This window comes from Podarcis cretensis (assembly GCF_951804945.1).
Source record: "Podarcis cretensis genome assembly, chromosome: 15".
Taxonomy (NCBI): domain Eukaryota; kingdom Metazoa; phylum Chordata; class Lepidosauria; order Squamata; family Lacertidae; genus Podarcis; species Podarcis cretensis.
In genome coordinates this window covers 15,149,703-15,171,509 of record NC_137185.1, presented here as the reverse complement: position 1 = coordinate 15,171,509, position 21,807 = coordinate 15,149,703, and the positions used below count along the sequence as shown (strand labels likewise).

At 46.1% G+C, this 21,807-nt stretch overlaps 1 protein-coding gene across 1 annotated transcript in view; it reads right to left on the bottom strand.

Annotated features, from left to right (window-relative positions):
• Positions 1-15,580, bottom strand: part of MTMR4 (myotubularin related protein 4) — a 47,076-nt gene extending 31,496 nt beyond the window's left edge. The window contains exons 1-3 of the mRNA XM_079955976.1: positions 15,481-15,580; positions 7,891-7,953; positions 3,929-3,980 (exon numbers count right to left, since the gene is read on the bottom strand). Of these exons, the coding sequence (XP_079812102.1) occupies positions 3,929-3,931 (3 nt within the window). The 5' untranslated portion in view covers positions 3,932-3,980; positions 7,891-7,953; positions 15,481-15,580. The remainder of the gene's footprint in view (positions 1-3,928; positions 3,981-7,890; positions 7,954-15,480) is intronic.
• Positions 15,581-21,807: the final 6,227 nt, after the last annotated feature.

Sequence of the window (21,807 nt, the reverse complement as noted above, 5' to 3'; positions counted from 1 at the left end):
GCCGTGCCTGCCAGCTCTGCTGCACGGCTACCCGGGACCTGCAGTCTCCTCTGGCTAGGATCCAAAGACTACATGGTTGACATCTCAGGAAGACGCACACCTCGCAATAAGGCACAACAACACAAGAGACTCAGGCCAAAGCGAGGCAAGGAGGGAGTGTGCTTAGACCTCGTTCTGGCCCCAAAGGAGCTGCCCTCTTCAGCACCCAAGGGAGGCTGGGCAACAAAGTCAGCACAAAATGGGCGGGGGAATTCCCCAGGGATCACTGCACTGATTGCATGAGAAGCGGGGTTCTCTGGACAGGTGGTGGAAACTGAGGGGACAGCTGCCCAAGCCCCACCTCTTATGCAAGGCCACAAGGGGAATCTTATTTTGTCACAAGCCAGGGGGGAAAGCAGTAGCTTTTGTGGGGGTGAGAGCACAAGAGAGAGAGCAAGCGGGGTGTAGAGGTTCGAGTGTTGGATTAGGACCTGGGAGATCAGGGTTCAAATTCCCACTCAGCCATGAAGCTCAATGGGGGTGACCTGCCACTCAGCCTAACCAACCTCACAGGGTTGTTATGGGGATTAAATGGGGAGGGGGGAAATCAAGTAAGTCACCTTGAGCTCCATGGAGAAAACGGTAGGATAAAAATGCAATGATAAATAAAACAAGCAAATAATTGCTCCCTTAATCTATGAACATTGCCAGGGGGTGGGGGGTCGGATTTCTGAACTAACAAAGCCACATTCTGTGAGAGGGTGACAAACCACCTTAAGATCCTCAGTCAGATGCTCAGGAGTAGATGCCCCTCCCATTTCTGGAGAACAACATGCTATACCATCCTCTTCTTAAATATATTGGGACAATGAGCCCTCAGCACACACTGTCAGCAATCAAGTAGGTTATAACTATAAAACATCTAAAAATACCCCAAATAAAGGGAAAAAGCCAGGCAAAATATAACACTTTTTAAACCACACCTATTCAAAGATTAACTCTGCCCAAACTGAAAGGCACCACAATTCTTCTGCATGGGGCAATCTGGGGGACAGGGATTCTCTTGCAGCCTACCTTAGCGGCAATCGGTTAAATGCTGAATAATGGTAGAACTTGGGCAGAAGATCAAGATGTTGCTAAGCAGCCTGAGTCCTCCGCTGACATAACTAGAGGACTATGTTGCTCCTGCCTTGTTATTTCCTCTCCAGGTCCCCTGCTAGATCAGGCATTGCTTACTTGGGAAGTAGGGTCCTGCTCCAGCGCGAGGCAACGCAAGCCCAGTGCTGAGGACAAATCTAGGTGTTATGCAACAGTCCTATTCGCAGCTCTCTGCTTGCCTCGTTCAAGGTGGGAGTGGGGCATATATATACAGGGGAAATGGGTTATTTAGAATCAAAGAACCGGAGAAGGGAATCTCCTCTAAGAACTGGAGAAGCACCTATCTGCTGGAGATGCTTCAGGGAATCCCCAAGAGTTAGTTATCCAGCCTTGAAGGCCTCCAACAAGGGAGAGAGCCCACCACTCCTCAAGCTGTTCTTACCAGGGCAAGTGCTTGTCCTCTTCTCTGGGACAGCCATTCAGGGGGTTGAAAATTATATTCAAGTTCCCTCCTCTGCCTACCCTCCTCCAGGCTGAACATTCCCAGTCACTTCAATCTTTCCCCCATCAGACTTATTTTCCATGCCAGTGACCTTCTTTCTTGCCCTCCTCTGAAGCGGTTCCGATTTGTCTCATTCGAACTCTTACCAGCCTACTGGCTCTCTCTGCAAACACTCCCCCACACCTGCTTTTATTTCAGTTCCTGGAGCCTTGCCAGAGTGCAGGAGGAAACTGACTGGGAAGGGGGTGGCACTGGCCAGGGATCACAGCTGGGCCCAGGAAAGGTGAGGCTTCTATAAAACATCTCAGGGAACTTTAGGAACGTAAGGTAGACATGTCGTTTCACCTCAATTCACGTTTTACCTCACTAAAGAACCCTTGACAGAGGCTTCCTGCTTGAGGTGCCTGGATTGCTGTAAGCCACCCTGAGATCTTGCAGCAAAGAGTGGGCAAAGAATCATAACACCATCACAATTTAAAGCAACAACAAGTCAAAGCACAATAGAAAAAGAGCTCCCTCGTGTCAGAGGTAACTGGGGCTTGTGCCTAGCAGTTGTTCAAATGCAATGAAAGTTAATGCTATCCAGCCAAATACAGATGAAGGCCATTTCATTAAGGTTCTATCAAAACACACCCGTACTTCTAATATGACCCTCCACCAGACAACAGCTAGACTACATAGTCACCGGGGGCAGCAGGGGCGGGATGTCACATACGTGTGCAGATGCCAGTCCCCCATCTCATAAGCCCATCCATAGAAGGACTTGCATGGTGTGATGGCACTTCTAGTGAGCTTCTTCTAGCTCCTCTACAGCTAAAAGAGATCAAGTCACTTGTCCTCACCACCTACAGCCATCTCCACTCACCAGTGGCTCACAGAGGGCTTGAGGCAGGGGTTGTTCCCAGCTTGACTACCTGAACACCAAACTATACCTGGCATCCATCAGGTAGTTTGCCCTTGAGTGGCAGGTTCCTTCATCACAAACAGCCAGCATTGGTCTGGACTGGAACTCTATAGGGGGTGGGAAGGGCTTTAATCCCTCCCCTCCCGCCTGCCATTTATTCTAATGGGAGCTCCCCAGCTGCATATAGGCACAGGAGCCCCTTCAGGACTGAGAGCAGAAGGCAAAGGTTAAAGCCCTTTTTTCCTCCACATGCTAAGGTCTGATCTAGAATTCCTAATCACCCCAACTTTATTGGAAAGAATACACCTCCAATAAAAGATAGACCACGGGATTAACATCATACGTAGCTTGGAACAGAAGATCTGAAGATGCCAAGAGCCTTACCTTGGGACTTTATCTCTGAAAAACCTGTTCTATTCCCCTCCTGCCTGTGATCTCAGGACAGTAACAATTTTCATTTTTTATTTCATTTAAAAGCTTTCATAAACCACTTAATAGTTGAAAATGTTCTAAGTAGCATACAATGTAAAAAACCAACAATATCACTAAAACACACAGTAAAAACCAATAGAACAATAATATAAAAGTATATTTTTTAAAAAACAAAACCAGGAATTCAAGGGATTCGAACACATAAAAACAGGGTCCAATTGTACGGGTCAGGGAATAGCAGCAAAGAAGCCTGCACATCTGCTTCTAGCTGGCCTAAGAATAGAAGAATTATTATTGGCTAGGCACTTATAAATTAGAGAAGGGCTGTACCAGGATAGAAAAGGAGTCTTGCCCACAAGCTGACAGTCTAGGGTCCTCCTTCTAAAGGCCTTGGGCAGAGAGCTGTCCCTCCCAAGCCCTCTACTCGCCAGCCCCTGGTCTCTCCCTACATCTTGTCTTAAAAAGACAGTCAAGCAATGGTGTGTGTGTCATTTTTATGTGGAGAGAAGCATGCTGGCCGTGGGCAGAACAAAGGTGGCAGTGGGTGGGGCCACCCCTCCCCCCCCCCAAGACATGTGAACTGATCACTTGCAAGGGACTTTTCTTTCCCCCTTTTCTTTCCTCTCCCCACTCAGTTCAGCTTCTCTCCACCACACAGACATTCCCCCTGGACTCCAGCCACATGAAACCAGGTAGAGGCTGACCTGCCCTTCCTGCCCCCCAAGCTCTTTAAAGAGGAATCATGTCCCTCTATAAATGACTGCAGCAAGAAAGCTAGGCAAGACCTTCCTATGCAAAGAGAAGCATACTACAGCTGCCTCCAATCTGAAGCACTTGATCTCGGATCAGATTCTCCTTAGCCCTCTGCACAGCATTTCTGCATCCTTCAGCTCTTATTGCAAGAAGCCATACAGGCACAGAACCGGCAGCCTCCAGCCACCACCAGAGCGAACCTCAAAACAAATCTGCAGCAGGGTGAGATGGAGACAAGGCAGAACAGAAAGCCCACTCACCATGGTCGTTCTCCAGATGTCGGTTCTCTCTCCGGAGCTGCTGAAGATCCACCTATATTTTTGAGAAAAGGAAGCCTGTGTAGGAACTGGATGTGTTGGCTGCAACCAGAAGCAATGGTGGCTTGGGCCTGCTGTCACGAAGGCCTCCTTCATATGCTCCTTAACACAAAAACACCAAGTGCCAAACCGTGTGAATGCGAAGAGGCTGGCAAGGAGCACTGCACCCAGACTCAAAGCACCAAAGCTTCCTCAGAAAGCACACAGGGAGAGTGAATGTCTATCCTGCAACCCTCACCCCCGCCACCGTTTTACAATCCATGTAGAAGAAAGTCCACATATCAGCCTATCTTCCTAGCAGGTGCTTCCGGTATGGAAACGTGACATTGCAGGCCCAGATAAGCAACATTAGAGGAAACTTGAGGGTGCCTTGGAGCGAAGGGAAGATCACTGTCCACTATGTAAAAGTTTTGGTCTCAATCTGATGTGATGAAGAGGTGCTTCCCAGGTCACTCTAACCCAGTGGTTTCCAAAGCAGGCAATAGGATTACCTAAAATGCTAAGAGGAGGGTGTGTGGCGCTGGAGGTTTATTTGACTATCAGACTTTGAAAAGCTGGTAACACTGAATCAGGTTCATCAGTTTGGTTGAATTGATTAAATGCATTTTCAATAAATGTGCAATGAATTGTTTTGAATGTTATTGCATTCTCTTCCTTAGCAGGTTGTGCAAACCCATTAGGTTTATGAAATCAAGGGGGCAGTGGCCCCAAAAAGTTTGGGAACCACTGCCCCTACCCCTTGCCTGCAGCTCAGTGCTTGTTCAGACAGTCTTGCCATCCAGACTACTAACAACTAGGAGTTAAGAGGGAACAATCCTAGTTTTCCATATCTTCATAGTGAAGCCCTGCCCAATCTGGGACCCTTCAGAGGTTTTGGACTGCATGTTGGCTGAGGGCGATTTGGACTGTAAAAACACCGGGTGGACACCACATCAAGCAAGGCTTTTATACAAATTAAGCCAAGAATGGAAATTCTATTAGCAGGGAAAATACAGTCTGTTATGTGCAGACCTGGAGTAACCTTGTGAGAAATATTGATTCTCTTTTCAAGATACTTGGCACTCAACATCTGCTTTTTGGTCACGACTGATATGAGTCACAGTCCAAGGCATTTGAAAGAGAACAAGCTAGGAAAGGGTAGCGGTGCAGGGTTGTTTTACTATCATGGAAATTGTTTCATACTTGACCAGTTCAAGTATGGGGCTGGGAGGATTCTACCTCCACATCCATTTTTTAAATCATCTTGAATTGTTATTACATTTGGTATCAAAATATTTATTGGTTGATTTAAAAGCATTTGTAAACTGCTTTACAGTGGTACCTCGGGTTAAGTACTTAATTCGTTCCAGAGGTCCGTTCTTAACCTGAAACTGTTCTTAACCTGAAGCACCACTTTAGCTAATGGGGCCTCCAGCTGCCACCGTGCCGCCGGAGCACGATTTCTGTTCTCATCCTGAAGCAAAGTTCTTAACCCGAAGTACTATTTCTGGGTTAGCGGAGTCTGTAACCTGAAGCGTCTGTAACCTGAAGCGTATGTAACCCAAGGTACCACTGTATATATTAAAAATTTCCAAGCAGAACCTCCTGCAGCCAATTGGAAGCCGCAGAAGCCCCGTCTGATGTTTGGCTTCCAAAGGAACATTTGAAAACTGGAACAGTCACTTCTGGGTTTCAATCATTCGGGAGCCAAAACGTTCAAGAACTTGGCTATTCGAAAACCAAGATACAACTGTTCTTTAAAATAATGATACAACCTTAAAAAAAAACCCCAGAAATTTATCCAAGGAAAGGCTGGGCTACAGAAAAATAGCAACATGAAAGAAAATATATTCAAATGATGCAAAACATGGAATTCATGGCCACCACAATGTGCAGAGATGGCTGCCTTGTGAGGTTGTATAAAAATAAGATTAATTCATGGACAGGGCGACAGCTATCACTTGCCAATGACTAAACTGAACCCCATTCAGAGGCAGTCTATCTATGAATACTGGCTGCTGCAAGAGCAACTTGTCTGATTACCCTGCCGATGAGTTTCTTGGAGGCATCTTATTGGCTGCTGTGGGACAAGAAGGGCTTTTGGTTTCATCCAGCTGCGGGGCTCTCTCTCTTCTTATGTTCAAAGGGCTTTAGGCAAATTAGGGGAGATTTCCACAAAGGCTGTTAGTCATGGTATATATATGGATATATGTTCTGAGGAAGTGAATGTCTGACTACCAGTTTCTGGGGGCTAGGGAACAGTGAGGAAGGGCTTTTGCCTTCAAGACTGTGGACTTCATAGAAGCATCTATTTGAAAGCAGGATGCTGGACCAGATGAAACATAGACTGGCCTTATCCAGCAGGGCTCTTCTTATGTTTTTAACATGCTGGGAAAAGAGGAAGCCTCCCAGCCTCCTAATCAATCACAGAGAGGCTGACTGGACCCATCTGACATATCAACCACACCCAAGACCTTCTCCAAATATGCAGTCTCTACCTATTATACAATGGTGTGTATGTATGTGTATGTCAGAGAAAGTGTATGAGCAGATTTCTTGTTTCATTTATAGCTGGGTTCTGGCTCCCCTTTTTATAATAATTACACACTTCTTATGGTTGCTGTAGTTTTCAAACATTTTGAAATGCAGCCTCTGGAATTGAGATACATTTCACAAAAAAGCACTTCTGATGGTGCCTGTGCCAGTTCCTGGATGTATTCAATTTACTGTAAGTCAGTGTTTCTCAAACTTGGGTCCCCAGCTGTTGCTGGCCTACAACATCCCTGACCACTGGTCCTGCTAACAACAGCACACAGCAACAGGCCAAATCAAATTTGACATAGTTCTGGCCTACATTTAGGTTATACAGTAAATGTAAACAGGGACTCAGGCGCTTTCACCTATGCTATATGAACTCTCAAAGTGGTTGTGCAGGAAGCACAAAATTACTCCAACAAGGCAGCGTGTGGCTTGAAGACACATGATGCAGCCACCTTGTGAAAAGCTAAGCAGATCCAGGTCTGGTTGTTGCCTGGATGGGAGACTGCCTGGGAAACTGCTTTCTAACACCCCAAGATCCATTGTGGAGAAAAATCAGATGTAAATGGAATGAATAAAAAACTGGAAGTGTAGTCATATTATGAGCATTAGCATTTTTATCCTGCTTTTCAGCCAAAAAAATCTCCCACAGCAGTTTATAAATATCAGTGAAGAGACAATCCCTGATCTTGGGCTAACAATCTGACAGACGCCCAGGTAGACATTGGGACAGGCATGCTTTTTCTGTGCAATTCCCCCTAATGGTGATGGAATGCAAGGCCCTGTCACTCTCAGGGGGGACTTGCTGTATTTGCATGCAAAATACATGGTGGAAAGGAACCTTCCACACTAGCCGCTCCAGGGTGGATGACAGGTTTTAATATTTTTTGTAAAGGAAAAATATTATCTTTGAGGAACAGAGATAGTACTGGACTGTCATATAAAGGAATCCACAGGACCCACAATGCAATCCAGGTCATGATTTTCCCAGGTTGAATCAGATGAATCCACTTTGGAATTTGAGTTTGGAAGATTACTCCCGCCTCCTTAGCCACAGATGAGGAAGGGGCCTGATGCAGCAGGTGTTTCAGCAAAGCCTGTGGAGAGGCCTTGAAGTTCCACATCTATCTCAGCCTGATAGAACGGTACATTGAATGGGATTACTCTGAACTAAGTGGATTTCCCAGCAGGATATTTCTTCTACCCTTACCAATGATGAAGTTCAAATATTACCCCAAAAGATGAACCAATAATTGCTTGCCACTTAATGCCTAGTTTGAGGGAAATGGAGCTAATTTACAACATGCTAGGAGAAATTATACCTGGGTCTTTGTTCAGCAAATGCAGAAATGAAACGCAGAACTGAAGACATTAGCCATTAAAAGTACCTTGTAAAGTCTCAGTCTTCCTCGGTTCGCAGGCGTCCGATTGTACTGGAAATAGACATTTTCCTGAGGGAAGAAAAGTGAATGGAAATCAAGGGAGTGGGGAAGAATACCAAAGGACAACAACAGCTTTATCCTTGCATCTCCCTATTAAATCATGCCACACCAACTCCCTTCACTGTTGAAACACTCAAGCTGGTTTGAGAAAAGAAGAGTCCAGCAAACTGGATGCCGTAAAGCTGCCCTGTGCTGAGCTAGATTATTATTATTTATTGGATTTATATACTGCCCTATACCCGGATGGGCCAATGGTCTCGCTCACTATAAAGCATCTTCTTAAATTCCTGGTTGATGCACCGGCACACACATATCTCTCCCCAAGCAATTCAGTTACCACAAACATTCAAGCCAATCTGTCCATAACTTTACCAAAGTTAACCAAAAAGAAAAATAAAATCAAGGAAGTTTAAATAAGAAACTGCAGAACCAAGAATAAGAAATCTGACATTATTTCTCACGAAAGAGTGGGTCAGATGATATTATAATTGAGGTTCCTTCCCTCTGCATCACAAAAGAGCTGCTGCTCATTTGAAGCTACATCAACTTTTTATGGTCATGCCTTGATGCTCCAGCAAACATTAAGGCCAGATAAAGATTTCACACCTACAGCTTCCTCTGTCAGGATGTGTTTTGCCTGTTTGTTAAAAGTCCCATTTTACTGAGCTCTCATTGAGGTTCCCCCCCCCCCCAGTATACCATAATCAGTGTGTGAGTGCAATATGCAAAGCTCTCCAATTCCGTAAGAACAGAATGAGACCAAGGCTCAGCCTAGGCATATATTTTGTTTCTCTGTGACCAGTCAGATGCTTCCAGGAAGTCCGGAAGCAGGGCATGAGGGCAACAGCCCTTTCCTGCTGTTGCTCCCCAAGAACTAACATACAGTAAAAGACTCCCTCTAAACATGGAGGTTCCATACAGCCTCTATGACTAATTGCCATAAGCCAGGGGTGGGGAACTTCAGGTCTGAGGCCAAATGCAGTCCTCTGACCCCCTGTGCTTGGTCCTCAGAACAGACCCCAGGTTGAACCCCTGCTTTGCACTCTTCTTTGAGTGTTTTTACCTGGCTGGAATGTTTCCTTGAACTCCGATCATGCTTATGATCATGCCTGAATGGAAAGCAGAGAAGGGTGTGGGAGTGCAGAAACTAGCCTACTGCACAAAGGTAAAATCTGCATTCATTGCTCTGCTCACTTTTGCCTCTGGCCCTGCCCATCACTGGTATGCAGACCTCAAAAGGTTGTCCTGAAGGGAATGAGGCCCTGGGGTTGAAAATGCTGCACCCCATCTCTCCCATATCAACCTCTCTTCCTCCTTCAGCCTACACCCCCATGATCATTTTGGTTGTGCCTTTCTGCAGCTTTACCAGCTTCACAGTGTATTTTTATTTTTAATGTGGCTTGCCAGGGAGGGTTGTCAGGCTGCAGCCTAGAGATTCCCGGTGCACCTTTAAAATCTACCACTGAATAAGGAAATGAGGCAGACAGCCCTGTTATCTCCTTCCATCCCCCCGCCCCAGCTGTGTTGTTCAGCCTGCCATATGGAGCAAGACTTTCTGTGTGCCATACAGCTATGTGGGAGGGGGCAAGTGTAACAGGACTGGGGCCTGGGGGTGGGAAACCATGCAGGAGAAACCTGGATGGCTGCTTCGTCTCCTGATACAGCAAAAGATTAAAAGGTGCAGAAAGAAAATCCAGATTGCAAATCTAAATTGATGCATCTGGTGGAACCAACTCCAACCTAAGGAAGGCAACACCACAAGAAGCCACATAGCTTTTAAGGTGCCACAGCACTGCTTATCTTCAATTGCAAAGATTAATTATGCTCTCCCAATGTGTCCAGATCAGTGTGGGTGACAAAAACCCCTTCAAATACCTTGACTGTTAAATCCTTGTTATAAGAGACAAGCTGTTACCTGTGGTGGCCGGCTCATTTGAAACATGTGCGATTGAGGTGTCAACACTACTTTCAGCTCAATACTAAATGCACTGCCTTGATACGTAAGGCACTTCCAGGTAAGTGAATTTATAAGCAGACGGCATGATACAAAAACCTATTAATTAAAAATGGAATACAGGGCCAACTTCAGCTGCTGTAGAGAAACATGCATACTCATCATATCAACAGGCGCTGGCACAGTAAAAAGAAATTTAGAAGCCCCAATGAGCATCTGATTCACCAAAAAGCTATTCTCAAGCTGAAGCATGTCCACAGAAGTCACCTGTATCAATCAGGAATTGGCTCCAGATGACCAGGAAGTGAAAACTTAAGACTTACAAACTGGAAAAGACATGCACCTTTTTTCCTTTCATGTTTTCAATATGCTATGAATGATTTCCAGTGGTTGGTGGGCAGCTGGGCAAGTAGCTTTTGCAGGGTCATTTGCTGGACTACTTAAAGAATATTAGTGAACCATTTGTAATAAGAAGAAAGATTGGCTATGTTTCCTTCAAGAAGATTCCATGAAGACACAATCACTAAGAGTGGATATGAAAACTACAATAGATAAAATAGACATGTCCTTCTCTTTCTCTTTCCCTCCTGGAATGTTTGTCTTGCGTATATCTTATCTTCTAATTGTGTTTGATTGCTTTTAACATATGAATTGTAAGCTGCTTGGGGCAATTCATGTGAGCTGGAAAAACAGCATAATTTATCAAAGCATAGAAGATGAATTTTATTTGAGAGGGAATTTCAAACTTTCAAGTGTTTAAAATAATGTAAAAAAAATTGCACACAAGACTTATTTCGTGCACAACCCTGGATCTTTGTTGAACATCCAGATTCAGTAACAGAACATGTGAAGTAAGAAGGAGCGCCACTGCAAGCACAGGCTTTCCCCTTACCAATGAATAATCACAATCATGCACACACATCCATTGGGGATTAGGACAAGAGCTGCACAGAAGCATACCAAGGGACAAACATCCTCTCCAGATGTTCTGGTGCCCAGCTCATTTCAATCTACTGGATTTAACCTTTAAAGCCCCAACAGTTTGGGAACAAGTTACCTGAAAGATTGTCTCCTCCCACATCTATCCCCCCATACTTTTTCTCTGAGCACCCCACTAGATGAGGAAGTGTGATGGGTGGCTACTGGAGAAAGGGTCTTTTCAGTGGTGGTGCCACATTCCACAATGTCCTCCCAGGAATGCTCTCCTGGCACCCATGCTGTGATCCTTTTTTGCACCAGGTTAAGTCCTTTTTATTTTTCTGGGCATTTTAAACTGATATTTTAGTGCATTCTAATACTCTTTATAAAGTTTGTTACTCGTGGTTTTAATTCTATTTTTTATTTTGATTATTTGTTTGCTCGTGAAGTCCCCCCCCCCCCGCTGCCCCCATCCCCGCACACAAACCACCATGGCTTGTAGAATATATTGTTCACCATCCAGATAAATTATCTGGGTGGGATAAATGGTGCAAGTAAATAAATAAATAAATAAATAAATAAATAAATAAAAAACAGCACAGCCTGACAGCTAGACAAGACAGGGTGGACGATGGCAATAAATAGTGATGTTGGGATAAGGAAGTCAGGTGGCAGTGAAGGATCTGGTAAGGCAAGATCAGGGTTATTCAGAAGGTTTTGCTAATAAACTGGAGAATGAAACAAAGTCTTTAAATGTAGAATACATTATGGTGTGTGTGAGAGAGAATGTTACAGCAAACAAACAAAACAGATCTATTGTGGCAAAAATGTTACTGGACTAGAGCAGACTTCATCAGATGCATGTGAATTGCCTACTCAGGACCTTCCAGTCTACCAGTTCTATAATTCTCATAATAAAAAGGCATCCCTGAATGATAATAAGAACCCTTTCCCTCATAAATGCAAGAAATACTGCTAGCCCCAGGCACATATCTGTGTTTAGAGGCAAGGATTCCACTGTGTCGTTTCCAAGCACTTCACATTTTAGAAAATAAGCACAGAGTTCTGCATACACCCACACAGAGTCAGACCCCACCCTAGAATCTGTTTTGAACGCTGTGGAATCAGACCTGGAACGCACAAAGTAAAAGCTGCCAGAGTGATAGCAAAAGCACCTCTAAGAATATGAAGCAATTTCCCTGAATCATCACTGAGCAGGCAACCATACAAAACCCACGTCCCTCATGCCTCGGGGACCGTGGGCATGTGGCCTGCCCAGCTACCACTGATTTTAGAAATTAAGCTCATACTCACAGACACACACTCTGAAGGCCTTGGCCTCTCCCTTTAATGTTGTAGCTCAATCCAAGAGTATATTAAATGGCAGAGTGAAAGTGGAAGCACCTCACAGTGTGTACAGTGTTTCCCTCCCACACAGCTGCATCTAGGATTGAGGAAGGAAAGGCGGGGGGAGTGCTTTCAAGTCCTCTCCTTTTGGAAAGTGAGCACCCAGTGCACTCTCATCACACCACAGGGCCCTCATTAGGCCACAGATAATTTGCACCAGTAAGGGTGAGTATGTGTCACAGTTTACCTGCACAAGGGTACAAGGGTAGGGGTCACTGCTGAGTGTTGGAAGTAGAAGGTCCCAGATTCACCCCCAAGATTTCCAGTTAGAATGTATCAGGGAGGAGATGATGTAAAAGACTCAGTCCAAAACTGCCAGACAACAGCAGCAGATACTATCGGGTTAGACAGAGCGCTGCTCTGCTATCAGCTAGCTTCCTGTGACATTACAGCATCAGCTCAACCCTACAAGAAAAGAAGTCTCTGGGTGCATGCAGAATGTAGCTCAACCCTACAAGAAAAGAAGTCTCTGGGTGCATGCAGAATGTAGATATTGGTTGTTCCTTATACTCCTGTTTGTACTTGCACCATGAAGTATTTCTTCTTGAAATGAAAGGTGTGATTGTGTGTGTGTGTGTGTGTGTGTGTGTGTGTGTGTGTGTGTAGTAATAATATCAGTAATAGGAGTGATTATGGTGGTGATGTAAGAAATATACAAAACATGTATTTTTCAGTCAGTTAGCCATGGTCTAGTTCTCACAAACTGGAGAGGAGGAGAATGACAAAATATTTTCTGGTACCCCACCACTTCAGACAGAAAATGTGGGGAGTTCACATTGCCAACTACTCCTTCATGCACAAACTAACATCATCCCATGGAAAAAAGGAGGCATTTACCCTGACATGCTAGCTTTCTTTTTTCATCTTTTCAGCTGTAAGCAGCACCACTAAACACAGTGGGGCTGCCTTCTGAGTAAACATCCTTAGAACTGCCATTTAAATGTTTTCTGTTCAATTAAATCTGCCTAAATTTGCATACAAATAAAATAACGGTTTAGAACAACAAACCCCCATTGTTTTTAAACAGTGGAGTGCAAATAATCATATCACAACAGGCCTTCGCTTCTCTGAGGGAAAAATGTTTCTTTCTGAAAAAGACATCAGCAAGTTTCACACAAACATTAAGGAAAATTATTAAAAACAATTAACTATTTAAAAGTGTGGCCTAGTTAACTGGGACTCAATCGAAAGTTTTCTCAATGGATTGCTTAAAGACTGATTGCCTAAAACTTGCAGTCCTAACCGAAAGCTACTATGTTACATTGCAAAACTGCCTTGAGCATGCTGAGTGAGAGGTAACATATTTAAATGTATGGGGCGTGAGGGTGGGGGAGACCAAACAATGGAACCCATGCCTGCTTGGCAAAACACCTTCTCCCTCCACCTTGGGGCTTACTCAGAATTCTGTGTGCCATGGACACAGTGTGCCATGGACCAAAAGAGACATGAGCTCTACTTGCTTTAAGAAATTACCTTATGGCAGGGGAAGGAAGCCTTTGGCCCTCCAGATGTTGCTGGACTACAGTTCTCAACAGCCCCCACTCCTGGCCATGCTGGCTGGGGGTGATATGGAGGGCCACAGATGTCCCCCACCCCAGTGTTACCTTCAAACTCAGAGAACCCCCAAGGGTTATTTTTTGAATGTTTGCACCCCTTTCAGCTGGGAGCCAAACCAATCCTAAGCTTGGAGACCAGACTGTGAACCCATCTGCTAAATTTGCTTTCTCCCCCCGCACCCACCCACTCCAAGTGGTATTTGGGGCAAGAGTGACAGGGGTTATGGGCATAGCTGTCAACGTTTCCCTTTTTTAAAGGGAAATTCCCTTATTCTGAATAGGATTCCTCGCAAGAAAAGGGAAAAGTTGACAGCTATGGCTATGGGCCATTAAAAGCAAAGTATAGCCAGACATTTCCAAAGGACATGGGGCGACATCTCTCCCCAAGATGCTGGGCCTTCTACTTTCTGCCCCTTCTACTTTCTCCCATGATGTTGAAATCATGCCCAGGACAGGCAGAGTCCCTGGAGCTGGGACACTAGGAGATTTGGGGCCTGGCATTGGTGGCCTTCTAGAACCAACAGGCAAATGTCTCTGTATGTATCAGATATATCAGCCTTTGCCAACCTAGTGATCGCAATACTTTTTTTTTTTACTACAACTCCCATCAGCTTCAGCCAATACAGCCATGTGATGATGGGGCTTATGGGAGCAAGGCCGCTCAGGTTGAGGCTGATGGAAGTTGGAGTCCAAAACATCTGGAGGGCACAGAAAGCTGCCAGAAAGCTGAGTCATATGAGCATCACTTTTCCTTTTAGCAGATCACTGCATGGACAGGGACAGGGACCACCTGTGACCCTCCGCGCTTCCCATTTGGGGTATCTGATTGGCTGCTGTGGGAAACAGGATCCTGGACTAAAGCGACACCCTTTGGCCTGATCCAGACACAGGCTCTTTTGATATTCTTGGGCTGCAGCTCCCATCACCCTTAATCACTGCCCTATGCTGGCTGCAGAGGGTTGGGAGTCCAGAAACCTCCCTTGGAAAAGGATAGCTACAGTTGCTGCTTACAAACTGACAAGGGTTGAGTTCGCTGGGGGGAGTACTCTGCATGTGCTTAGAGGGAAGGGATATAACCAGTTTAGTAGGAGGATGAGAGAGAAAATGAGAAATCGTTCTGCACATGCTGGGGGTGCTGGGAGAAATCACTCTGCACATGCTCAGAGTAAGGACTACAGAGCCTTCCTAGAAACAGGTAGTACGGCTGTTGGGGGGCAAGAGGGAGAGAAATCACTCGGCACATGCTCAGAGTGAGGGGGCTGCAGATACGTCTTAAGAAACTGTCAGTGCAAACGTCGGTGGGTGGCGAAATCACTCTGCCCATGCTCTAAGGGAGGGGAAATGTAACCCGTTTCGCAGGAGGGGGAAGCCTACAGTGCCGACCAGCACTTCCGCACACACGCACGCCCCTTGAGCATGTGCAGAGGGCAGAAGTGGGCGGGGCTTAAGAGAGGGGGGCTCCCAGGGAGAGGCGTGGCCTGGCGCGGGTGTGGAGGTGCGAGTGTATGTGGAGGCCCCTCCCTCCGTGCCCACTGGCGGCTGGCGGCGCTGGGGCTGGGCCTCCTCCTACGCCTGAGGCGCGGCCTGCTGGGATCTTTGCACCCGGCCCGCCTGCCCCGTGAGCCTGCTGCGACTGAGGGGCCGGGGCGGGCGGTTCAGGGCGGGGCCGGGGCGGGGGCGCGACGGCGGGGGTCTCCTCACCTGCGCTCCTCCCTCCCGACGGCGCTGCTCCCACCTCAGCTGCCGCCGCGCGCCGCTCCCGCCCACCGGCCTCGCAGCGCCCCCTCCCGCCACGCAGCCAATCAGCGAACGCAGTGGAGGGCCAATCCTGAAGCACGCGCTCGCCCCGCCTTGAGGGAGGGGGTGGGCCCTTCTCGGCGCGCAAGGCCCCGATTGGCCCGCCCCTCCCGTCGATCGACCCTTGCGCAGCTCTCCGCCCTCGCTGCCTGCTTGCCTGACAGGGGAGAGGGGGAGGGACGCACAGGAATGGGAAAGGGCGGGCGGCGGCGGCCAATGAGAAATCACAGCGCGTCCTTCCCGCTGTCCAATAGGAGCAGGGGAAAAGAGAAAAAGGCGCGCCCACGTCCGTTTTCTGCTCGGCGCTGTCAAAAGAAAAGGAGGAGGAAAGTGAGACGCCGGCTGATTGGCTGAAACGGGGAGGCGCGCCTGGGAAGCTCTCGGCAGGCAGGCGCTTCCGGAACTATTTTAGCGCCTCCGAGCATTGGCCACGCCCGCCCGCCCTCCTCGCCACGCCCCTGCGACGCCTCCATTTCAGTCCAATCAAAGGACGAGGCGGGGCGCTGTTCTGCCTGGACCAATCGGAGCACGAGGAAGCGTGAGAGTGGCGCTCCCTTTCTCCTTTGTCACCTCTGCCCTCCAGGTGGTCTCCTCCGTGGGTGGGGCCCGTGCCCTCGTTCATTTGCATATTAATCAGAGGCATGAACCCTGGTGTGAGTTCAGATAACGCAACAGCTGCAGTAATAACAACGGGTATTCAACAATTGCAATAATGCTAATTATTTGTTATTATTCTTGCAGGGGGCTGAACTGGATGACCCCTGAGGATCCTTCGAACGCACACTTCTATGATTCTATTATTATATTATTACTGTTCTTGTTATTCAGCAGTCTCCAAGCAACTTTCAGTATAATTTAAACATAAATTTACAGTATTATAGTATTAACACATACACTATATAAAAAATCCCTAGAGAAATCATATACGTAATTGAAATGATTATGATGATAATGACTGAGGAACTTAATAAGCTAATATTTCATGAATATTAGCCTAGCAAAGGATGGGTGCTTGATGATTTAGCACTTTGCATGCAGATGCTCCCAAATTCATCAGGAAAGTTTTGCCTTTCCCCCATAACATATATATTCAGTGCTTTTTTCTGGGGGTACACAGGGGTACACAGACCCCAAAACATTTTGTGAATCTAAGTTTGGCCTCATTGAGGGGCAGTATTTCAATATGAGTAGGAAAAAGGGAGTACCCCTAAACATTTTTTAAAGAAAAACACTATATATTTATTGACAAAACAAAAGCGATCTTCAGATTGTATCTCTTGTTAGTCAGACACAGAGTAGATCCACTGAAATTAACATACATGGCTAATTTTGATCCATTAATTTCAGTGGCTCTACTCTAAGTGGGGATAATTACAATTCAGTGAATTAAAAGGCAAACCAACCTAAGTCACAGTTTCCAAGAAATACATCAAACAAAATATGACCAGCCTTTGAAATCTGCACTTTTCTGAATTCTAAACATTAGGGCTGACCTCCGTCTAGATTTGGGGCAGGATCTGGGTCTATGCATTTGAATTAAGGCAACATAACCAAATTTTGCATCATGGTTCCTAAGCTCAAGGAGCAGAATGTTGTCAATTTTTGGATACAGTTGGGTGCCATTTTGAATCAAGATGGTGGAGCAAAACCTACACTTTCTTAGGGGGAGTGTCCTCAGACCTCCTAGGTGCCCTTGGATACATACTAGTGCAGGGGTCTGCAACCCGCAGCTCCGGAGCCGCATGTGGCTCTTTTACACCTTTGCCGCGGCTCCGGGGCGGATACTGTGGCGGGCGCTGTACTGGCTGTGACGTCGCATGGGGGCGGTGCGTGCGTTAGTCATGCACCGTCCCGACGTCACCTTCCCACCCGCTGTCAGATCGGACATTAAGGTAAGAAACAATATATGCAGTGTTATATTTGTTTTAAATGTCGCAATGGTTTTGCGGCTCCCAGTTTTTTTTTATTCGGAAATGGGTCCAAGTGGCTCTTTTTGTCTTAAAGGTTGCAGACCCCTGTACTAGTGCTTATCCCACTGCATCCAACATGGTGTTGCATGCGACCCTGATCTCTGAGTGTTCAGGAGTTCCAGGCGCTAGGCCAGAGTTCAATTTCCTTGCGATGATGGTTGGTAGAGACTATTTTGAGGATATATGGTTTTATTTACACATATATACAACCAGAGCATGGAGGGGCTAACAGCATTAACACCCCCAATAGATCCATTCGTTAAAGCTTTGGATCCAGGACAGAGCAAGCATGTCTCTGTGTCTTCCAGCTTCCAGCTCAGCTCACACACCCCACACTGGCTATTGTTCTACTTAGCAGCTAGGTGAGGCAGTATGTGGCCGGGAGAAGGCCCACCCATTTGTTTTGTGGCACAGAGTAAACTTCTGCATATGCCAATTGTGGTGCTTAACTAGTCAGCCAAAACCCTTACCTAGACATAAGGACTGGTCTGGCAAGCTTGCTCACCTACATTCTACTACACCAGATACAGGATCCCAAGAACTGGAAGAAATTCAGGGCATCAACAGAAGTACAGTGGTATCTCGGGTTAAGTACTTAATTCGTTCCGGAGGTCCGTTCTTAACCTGAAACTGTTCTTAACCTGAAGCACCACTTTACCAAATGGGGCCTCCTGCTGCTGCCGCGCCACCGGAGCACGATTTCTGTTCTCATCCTGAAGCAAAGTTCTTAACCTGAAGCACAATTTCTGGGTTAGCGGAGTGTGTAACCTGAAGCATATGTAACCTGAAGCATATGAAACCCGAGGTACCACTGTATAGCAAGGGAAGTAAAATTGTATCACTCTATTCTGCCATGGTCAGGCCACACCTGGAGTCCTGTGTCCAGTTCTGGGAACCACAATGTGCAAAGAATATTGACAAGCTGGGAAATGTGCAGAGGAGGGTGACCAAGATTATTAAGGGTCTGGAAACCAAGTCTTAAGAGGAACGATGAAAGAGCTGCGCATGTTTAGCCTGGATAAGAGGAGATTGAGAGGAGATATGATAACCATCTTCAACTATCTAAAGGGCTGCCACAAGGAAGGTGGAGCAAGCTTGTTTTCTCCTGCTCCAGAATAGGACCCAAACTCATGGCTTCAAGTTTGGAGAAAGGAGATTCTGACTAAACATCAGAAAAAACTTTCTGACAGCAAGAAGAATGGATTCCCTCGGAAGATGGTGGACAGTATACATCATTGGAGGCTTATAAGCAGAGGTTGGAGGGCCATCTGTCCTAGATGCTTTAGTTGAGATTCCTGCATTGTAGGGGATTGGACTGGATGACTCTTGGGTCCCTTCCAACTCTGCAATTCTATGATTCTGTGATCCAGCCTGACCCTCCAAACTCATAACAATCTGAAGCTCTCCTCTGTTAACACCAGCTTTGGAGATGAGCTTGATGAGGACACAGAAAGTGGGGTATTATTAGTAGCATCACCCAGGCAGTTTCTGAAAGAGGGCTATCATCTCTCTCTTGATTTTTGGGGGGTTGACATATATATATATTATTCTGCAGTGCCTTAAATCTGTCAAGGCTGCTGTATTCATAAGGTAAAGGTAACCATTAGGTCCAGTCGTGACCGATTCTGGGGTTGCGGCGCTCATGTCTCTTTATTGGCCGAGGGAGCCGGCATTCGTCCGCAGACAGCTTCCGGGTCATGCGGCCAGCATGACTAAGCTGCTTCTGGCAAACCAGAGCAGCGCACGGAAATGCCGTTTACCATCCCGCCGGAGCGGTACCTATTTATCTACTTGCACTTATTGGTGTGCTTTTGAACTGCTAGGTTGGCAGGAGCAGGGACCGAGCAACAGGCGCTCACCCCGTCGCGGGGATTCGAACCACCGACCTTCTGATCGGCAAGTCCTAGGCTCTGTGGTTTAACCCACAGCACCACCCGCATCCCCGCTGTATTCATAAACAGACCCAATTGTTTCATGCCCCTCTTGCAGCTGTTTTTATACATTCTTAATCACTTTTATCTTATTCTAACTGTATTTTTGTAGGGGAGGATTCTAGAAACCAACAACGAGAGGGGGGCTTTTTTTGAATTGAAAGGTGGAACAGACATTTTCTAAAATAAAACATACTTTCCATTGCCGGCTAAGCACCTGCCTTTCTTATTTCAGAAACTGAAAATGTTAAGTTTCTCCTTTCTCATTCCCATTCCTCATTTTTAATTCCTCTTCAGTTCCACGTTGCCTCCAGTTCAGAAGTCCATCGCCCACTACAGGTTTCTAAGTGATGCGAGTTCTCATAAGCAATTTTTTTCAAAGTATTGGAATCTTTCGTGAAAAACTGAAGCTTCTTAAAGACATTTAATAACTGGTTATCAATGTAATGAAGACTTAGCGAATCCCGAATTGTTATAATAATGTGTCCTCATTTCATGAAACTGCAGTTTCTTTGCAGCAAAGTTTCAGCACTGTTAGTTTGGCAGTGATAATTATATGGCAACAGCCTGGCCAGGAACATGAAGAAATTGGTGGAATATGCCTTATGTTGTTAGAACGCCTCCAGTTCATTTTGCTCCTGGGTAAAATAATTAGCAAAGCATGCTCGATTTATTCCCATACTTTTGAGAGGCATTCTGAAATAGTTCCACAAAAAAATTACATTTTAAATTCATTTTTCCTTGTTAAAATGGTAGGTAGAATCACAGAAATGTACTCCTAAGGGTCACCATCCAGCCCCCCGCAACACAGGAAAACACAGCTCAAGCATATTGTCTAATCCTGTGCTATGGACATTCCTAGACTTGGGAGTCTTCTACTGCATTTAAAGGGGTGTTGGGATTGTCTCCCTTTAGATATGTGGCTGAATGAAAAATGATATGAAATGAACCCTGAAGAGAGACAATTCAGCAAACCTGCGGACGGAACAGCAGGTGCCCCAAAGTTCTGAAGAAACAAGATTGGCCCAGGGTCAAAGTGGGTGGGTTGCCGTGGTAATAATGATTTGCCCTCCATTGTGACATCTCTCACTTCTCCCTTAAAAGCCACTAACTACAGGTGTCCATTGTGTGTCTACAGGTGTCTACTTAATAAGAGTAGAAGCAGGGAAATTAAGGAGAAAACTGTTGGAATAATCTTGGAAGCTGCTAAGGGATGAACTAACTTGTCCCCATGTCCTTCTCTTGCTGCAGTTGTGCCACAGCTCTTCAAGGCTTTTCCGGCCTGAGGTTAGTACTGGGGGAAACAAAAGAGTAGGGACTGGATTCCTCAGACCCACTGCCCATGGTCTTTGCCCCCAATTCTGCAGTCTCTGATGCGGCGAAGCCCTCACCTCGCTATGAACTGTCAGCCTGATTTCTGCCATGGCTTTTCTTGGTCCAGATAATCAGGAACTGTCAAGCAGCTGTTCAGAGGAGCTTCCGGAACATAGAAAGCTCAGAACAACTGGCTGCCAAGGCAATTCTAGTGAGTGCAAAGTTGTGTAAGTTACCCTCACGGTGAGGTGGGTGGGAGGGCCAGGGATGGGATTTGGGGAACATTTTGTGGGTCTGTCTGAAACGAGGACCATGCAGGCATAGGGCATGGAATTGCCCATTTCTGTGGAAAGCAAAGCCTGGAGTTTGGGGTTGGGACCATTCTCCTGATGCCCAAAAAGGGACCTGAGTTTTCTCATCTGCTCTTTCAGGACATCCTGGGGGCACCTGAGTCACTTGAGGCCTTCTTCCAGTTGAGGTGAATTGTGTTTCTTCTAACGGATGGGGGTTGTGGTGGTAGGGCAGAACTCAGGGATAAACTGAGTGTGGGGAATAGCAGTGGGAGGAGGGAGAATGGGGCAAAGAGAACGGGGCAAGGAGAATGGGGCAACTGCACTGGCTGCCAATTAGTTTCCAGGCCCAATTCAAAATGCTGTTCTTGTTATGCATTTCCAACATGGGACCTATGGGCTATAAATGTGGGAAATAAATATGTGGAATAATTCAGTCCCATGAAATAATCATGGAAGATATTTAAAGACATGGCCACAGGTACAAACCAAACAGTTTGTCAAGAAATAAGGAAAATACTCAGCTGAAACTGGAATGCTTCCTGTTGGGACTTATAGATATACAGTTAGAAAAGGACGGTGGAACTTTGTTACAGTATATAATTACGGCTGCGGGACTTTTGTATGCACAAAGATTATTACCAACAATGGAATAACGACTGTTGGAACTAACGGACTTAGCTGAGATGGTAAAACTCATACGTATAATCAGAGAAAAGTCATTGT